This window comes from Octopus bimaculoides, chromosome 26 (assembly GCF_001194135.2).
Source record: "Octopus bimaculoides isolate UCB-OBI-ISO-001 chromosome 26, ASM119413v2, whole genome shotgun sequence".
NCBI classification, from domain to species: Eukaryota; Metazoa; Mollusca; class Cephalopoda; order Octopoda; family Octopodidae; genus Octopus; species Octopus bimaculoides.
The window spans coordinates 7,544,895-7,552,137 of NC_069006.1; the positions used below are offsets into that span (position 1 = coordinate 7,544,895).

The 7,243-nt window shown below is 35.0% G+C and overlaps 1 protein-coding gene across 1 annotated transcript in view; it reads right to left on the minus strand.

The window, feature by feature from the left end:
* Positions 1 to 316: 316 nt before the first annotated feature.
* The window catches only part of LOC106878628 (uncharacterized), a 31,779-nt gene continuing 24,852 nt past the window's right edge, over positions 317 to 7,243 (minus strand). The window contains exons 6-8 of the mRNA XM_014927906.2: positions 6,899 to 7,004; positions 3,558 to 3,679; positions 317 to 985 (exon numbers count right to left, since the gene is read on the minus strand). Coding sequence (XP_014783392.1) covers positions 710 to 985; positions 3,558 to 3,679; positions 6,899 to 7,004 — 504 coding nt within the window. The 3' untranslated portion in view covers positions 317 to 709. The remainder of the gene's footprint in view (positions 986 to 3,557; positions 3,680 to 6,898; positions 7,005 to 7,243) is intronic.

Genomic DNA, 7,243 nt, shown 5'->3' on the forward strand with positions numbered 1-7,243 from the left:
AATAATAATAATAATAATAATAATAAAATTGCACTGCACACATCCTACGCAAAAAATTGCACTACTGGGCACTGCACACATCCTACGCAAAACACTTTCAATACAGTAACCATAAGAGCATCACAGCAAACCACAGCACATACCCAAGGCACACAGAGCTGCGCTCGGTAGTGAAGTGAAAGCACGTTATAAAAATAAAACTACTGAACAATAATAATAATAATAATAATAATAATAATAATAATAATAATAATAATAATAATAATAATAATAATAATAATAATAATAATAACAGAGCTGATGTGAAGAATGGGTGTATAGTGAATATATATATATATTTGACAAAAATAAAACGACGATGCTCAAATATAATAATAATAATAATAATAATAACGTAGGTAAGTTTAACCACTGGTTTGTATCGTAAAACTTCTGAAGATGTTTGATTGTTTCCATCTTTGTGATGTTGCTGTTGTTGTTGCTCCTATTGTCATTGTTGATGATGCTGATGGTTGTAGTGGTGGTGGTCCTTATTGTTGTTGTTATTGCTGTTGTTATGTATTGTTGATAGTGTGGTGTTAATCGCTGTTATTGTCGCCAGGGGGCGGCGTTGTGGTGCGATCATACTGCTAAGCGAACCGTAATAGGTTCTGTGGGGTTGTCGTTTGTCGTTTTCATTGTAGTTGTGGTCGTCGACGCTGGTCTTCCCTTACGCATCCCTCTTCTCGGTGTTCTGGAAGTGACTGAGAGCCAACAATGTCGTGGCGTACGTGTACGGTTCCGATGTCCAGAAGGGGAACACATTTTGTTCTTTGTTGAAACCGTGGAATTCCATCGGTGTAGTCATGTTACCCATCATCGGAACAGGTTCTTTGGTTTTCGCGATATATTCCTCTTCGGATATCGTTCCTTCCATGGCCATCACTCGGCCTATCATGGTCGTTGAATTGTCAAAACGGTTGAAAGGGTAAAGAAACGGCAAAGTCTGCAAATGTAAGGAATGAAAGAGAATATAAAGGAATTGACATTGGTGTTTTGGGGGACAAAGTGTAAAGGGACATTTATGAACATTTGGATAATTCCATAACTCTAATTAGCATGAAATATTTGAGAGTTTGATTAATGCTAAGTTAATTCTTAGAATATTGCGAAACTAAAGTTACAACAGAGAAAGCGATCACTTAATGAACGCTCGGAAAACTACGTAACGAAAGTTGGAATCGAAATTCAGGTAGCTTTAATGATATTTACAAAAATTTCGTAACAAGAATTAGCATGAAATTTAGAGTTTAATGCCATAAAAATTGCGTAAATAGAAACAATATTTATGAATGCATGAGAATTTATGTAACTCGAGTTAGCATGAAATATTCGATAAGTTAATTAATGCTTGGAAAATTACGTAACTAAAGTTGGAATCGAAATTCAGGTAGTTTTAATGATATTTACAAAAATTTCGTAACAAGAATTAGCATGAAATTTAGAGTTTAATGCCATAAAAATTGCGTAAATAGAAACAATATTTATGAATGCATGAGAAATTATGTAACTCGAGTTAGCATGAAATATTCGATAATTTAATTAATGCTTGGAAAATTACGTAACTAAAACATCAAAGTTGCAGAAGCTTTATTAATGCTGCAAGACTTACGTACGTCACTTTCGCAAACAATTCGATTTCATAAATGCTTGCAAAATTGTGCAAGTAAAGTTTACGTAACTCAAGTTAGCATAAAATATTCAATAGTTTAATAAATGCAAGGACAATTCTGTAATTGGAATTAGCATTAAATAGTCTACAGTTTAATAAGGACCATAAAATTGCGTAACTAAAGATAGGATTGAAACCGAAGTAGATTTATTAGTGCGAGGAATATTACGTAACTCGAAATAACATAAAATATTTGCTAGTTTAATCAATGCGTGCAAAAATCACGTAGTTGAAGTTAGGATCGAAAATGCATCAGCTTTAAGCTTATTTGGAAAATTATGTAACTCGAATCAGCACAAAGTATTCGGTTGTTTAATAAATACTTGGGAAATTACGTAACAGAAGTTAAAATAGATAATGATATAGTTTTATGAATGCCAGAAAAATTACATAATTCGAATTAGCATGAAATCTTTTAAAACTTAATAGATGTTTAGAAAATTATGTAATTAAAGTTAGGATCAAGATTGCGGATGTTTTATTAAAACATGGAAAATTACGTAACACGAATTATCATGAAATACTCGATAGTTTAATAAATCTGGAAAATTACGCAACTAAAGTTAGGTTCGGTAGCCTTACTGATGCTTGCAAAGATTACGTAAGCGGAATCAACATGAAATATATAGTTTCATAATTGCGGAAAAAATTCCGTAAGTAAAGTTAGGATCAAAATTTCAATAGACTTATGAATGGCTGGAAATTTATGTAACTCGAATTCGCATGAAATATTCAACCACGTAATGAATGCTTGAGAAATTACGTAACTCGAATTAGCATGAAATATTCAATAGTTTAATCTCTGCTTATAAAATCACGTAACTGAAGATAAGATTAAATTTTTCGCCGCTTTATTAGTACCGGAAAATTACATAACACGAATCAGCATGAGATAGTTTAATCCATTTTTGAAAATTACGTAATTAAATTCAGGGTCGAAATTGCTATAGCTTTGTTAATGCTTGGAAATTTACGTAACTAGAATTATCAAATAATTCAATAGTTTAATATATACTTAGAAAATGATGTCACTAAATGGAGGATGAAATACGTGAGAGTTAATGCTTGTATAATTACGTAACTAAAATTTGGATCAAATATATAGTGGTTCAGTTGATGCATAAAAAACTACGTAATTAAAGTTAGGATCATGTACGTGGTTGTTAAATTAATGCTTGAATAAAAGAAATAACGCAACGGAAGTTACACCTACCTAAGAAGTTTCATTAATACTTCGAAAATTGCGTAACTAAAGTTATGATCAGATATGTAATAATTGTGCTAATGCTTAGAAAATTACGTAACGAAAGTTAGAATAATGCATGTGGTAGTTAAATTAATGTTTGGAAAAAAATTACCTAACGAAAATCTTTTGTTGGTGTTCGTACATTTACGTAACTAATGTTAAGATCTATCTTTTCTACTCTCGGCACAAGGCCCTAAATTTCGGGGGAGGGGCCCAGTCGATTTGATCGACCCCAGTACACAACTGGTACTTAATTTATCGACCCCGAAAGGATGAAAGGCAAAGTCGACCTCAGCAGAATTTGAACTCAGAACATAAAAACAGACGAAATACTGCTAAACATTTCGCCCAGCGTGCTAACGTTTCTGTCAGATCGCTGCCTTAGGTTAAAATATAATATGCAATAGGTTAGTTAATGTTCAGAAAACTACGTAACTAAAGTTAGGGTCACGTCTTTTATTGATGCTCGTACATTTACGTAACTAAGGTTAATATCTAGCATGCAATAGCTTAGTTAATGTTTAGAAAACTACGTAACTAAAGTTAGGATCAAATATGAAGTGGTTTAATGGAGTTAAACATTCATTGTTCGTTACTTACACTTAATCCTTTGACGGAACCAGAAAAGAAAGCGTTCCAAGGTCTGTAACGGTTGTTGAATACGTTTTCTTGTAGGAATGTCACTGTTGAGGTTACGGTTTCGATTACGTTCTGCGGTGTCTCTAGAAAACGTTGCAAGAATAAAATCATCAACATTGGAATTGAGTTTTTTTTTTTTAATTGATTCCATTTTGTTTGCTTCTGCATCAAATTTTATAATTTGCATTTTATAGTTTCAAACTATGTAAAGATATATAATCATATATATATATATGTAGTGGATCTTGCAGGCATGATGTAGATTCGATCCTCGATAGCCAAATTTAAATTAACAGTTCAACAGCACTTTTCTCATGGCAAAACAATACTTTTTTCTATGACAGCAGTTTACATTTGCCAGACGCCTTAGCTAAGCCATATAATGTCTTCGCCACTTGACCCTTCTAACCTTTCATAAGCCACCAAATGCCAGAATTAAGATAAATACCACCAGTAAAATCTATTGTTCTCAACGATATATCTATCCTTCTGGATAGTTATAAAGGCAAGAATCCCCAAGCAGAAGTCAGTCAGTTAGTGACAACTCGAGTTAGTGGGTTAGCGACAACTCGAGTTAGAGAGAGCAACTATCAGTTACTGAACGGAGCACTGGAATCATGGTCACAAGCAGGCAGCCACTAGAGACAAACGGCCAGAAGGAAATAACAAGTTATAATCAGCAACTATGAGACCCAACTTCCCTCGACTCTCTCACTATCACTAACTCAGCTCACTTTCTTCTTAGAACTTTACGCCATCTCTGTTTGTAATTACTACTACACAATGACGAGAACACAAATACAAACTATACAAGGAAAAATCTACCTCTATCTTTACTTCGCATGCTTTTCCATTTACTAATTATACATACCAACCTGTCGTGGTTTTGGATTTTTTTTTTTACAATGTAACGGTAAATAAATATTTTCTCCACAACTTCTATTACTGTTCTTTCATCTTTACATAATGGCAATCAACGAAGAACCAAGCCTTACAAACTGATTACGACTCAGACGTTGCATATTATTGTTTATAAACTGGTGGCTCAACCGTTACACTAATAAACTTCTACCATTACAAAAGTACATATCAACAGTTACAAATTAGTGACTCTCCCTTTACATATATGTGTGTGTGTGTGTGTATGTGTGTAAATATTATATATATGCATATATATATATATATATATATATATATATATATATATATATATATATATATATATATAAATGCAAAAAAATGGGACAAGAACGCAAAACATCCAGACAGATGATACAAAAAAGGGACAAGAAAAAACAAGGACGGATCATTCGGAGTTTTCTTTCCTCAGTTTGAATTCCATATTATATTTGCAATTTCGGCTGGTTATACTCGAGATTGCTCCAATCTGGCCAGCCCCAAGGAAAAACTAAGCTAAGAGCTCTAGATTCCTTGGAAGAAAGCAGCGAATGTATTCGGAATCAAGGACGAAACAAAAAAGCGTAGAAATGGTACACAAATACAAATGCAAATAACAGGACATTAGCAACAGATGTCTTTCGACTAAGGACGAATTAAATAAAGGTGGCGTGGTTACAGGACGTCACCAACAGTAAACAACATAACATACGAAAATAAATGAGTGCAATATGCAAACAACGAGAGTTACTTGTCCTGTTTTCCATTTGTTTCTCGCGTTGTTTGCGTATTGAACTCATTTGTTTTCGCATTTCATGTTTACTTTCTGTGACGTCCTGTACCCATATATGTATATATATATGAATACAGTGTACATTTAAACACATAAGAGATGGCCATTATAGGACATCTAACCCGCTAGAAGTAGTTAAAATGCAAACCACTATTAGGGGTAATTTCGAAAGGGAATGAAAAATAAAAACATTTACCATCTATTTCCTGTACCATGATTTCAAGCAATCTTCAGCAACTAAAATAATTTGCTAGGCGCACCTATCATCAGCAGGAAAGCCAAGATTAACATATAAATACGAGGCAATACAGAACATGCCTCGTGCTTACATGTTATAATTCTTCAAATCCACCGCGCAGGCAGGGGTTTTGTTTTTATCGGCAGCAAATATAAAAAATGCCAATTTTCTTCCAAAATTAGCCAAAAAAATCATTAATAAATGTATACATATATATGTTATCTATATTATTATTTGTTATATGCCCCTCTAGTTGGGGAATTAATTTTTGCTTTTCTGCAATCTTGTTTGCATTTTATTTATTCCTTAACTAGAGGAGCATATAACAACATGGCAGCCGACACTCAAGATCTTTAGTGAGACACAACTTTATCTACGGATATACCTGATGAGACCCATACTGCAAAATCGATGCAACACAACGTTTAACGGAGTCCCACACATAAAGGACAATAGCTGGACGGGTCGAAACGAACTTTGTACAGAATAAGGTTTAATACCAAATTCATCTTCTCGTTACTTAATTAATTGTTGGCACTCCGTCGCTTACGACGTCGAGGGTTCCAGTTGATCCGATCAACGGAACAACCTGCTCGTGAAATTAACGTGCAAGTTGCTGAGCACTCCACAGACACGTGTACCCTTAACGTAGTTCTCGGGGATATTAAGCGTGACACAGTGTGACAAGGCTGGCCCTTTGAATTACAGGCACAACAGAAACAGAAAGAAAGAGTGAGAGAAAGTTGTGGTGAAAGAGTACAGCAGGGTTCTCCACCATCCCCTGCCGGAGCCTCGTGGAGCTTTAGGTGCTTTCGCTCAATAAACACTCACAACGCCCGGTCTGGGAATCGAAACCGCGATCCTATGACCGCGAGTCCGCTGCCCTAACCACTGGGCCATTGCGCCTCCACACTTAATATAATTACCCTAACTGACACTGGGGAATTCCTGAAGTATACCACGACTGCGGATGACAAGAGGTTGCCTAAACTGTACCACTGCTCAACTCAACATTCAAACACACTCATCTATTTATTCCTATTAGTCCCAAATATTTATCATATATGTATGTATGTATATGTATGTGTGTGTTCACAGATATACATATATATACACAAACATATGTATATGTGTGTGTGTGTGTATGTGTATTTACACATACATACATATATTTATATACATATACATACATTTATGTGTATTTACGAGGGATCAGAATATCATACCAAGTAAAATTGCATTATTTCTGACTCGCCATCGTATATAATCTTTGCGCATGGAGAGAGAGAGAGAGAGAGAGAGAGAGAGAGAGAGAGAGAGAGAAAGAGGGGGGAGGGAGGGGGAAGAGAAAGAGAAAGAAAGAGCGAGGATTACCTTTGATCCAGATATTCTTGCCAGACTTGTGATCATAGACGGTCCATATTCCTTGTAGAGCATTCACAGCAACGGACGTCGTAAAGAGACGGTCTTCGGCTTTATTCTTTGCAAGAGAAACAGCGACAATAACAACAACAGCAAGACGAAATTCAGGTTTTGATGTAGTGTAGAAACGTAAGGGAAATGCATATATAGGAAACAGTGAAGGCTGCTTTAAGCTACGACGGAAAGTAAGTTGATTCCAATGTGAATATCGAAGAATTTAAGTTACCAACAAGTTCATGTTCGGACGCAGAAACACATACATGCACGCACGCACGCACACACCAAGTATCATATGTA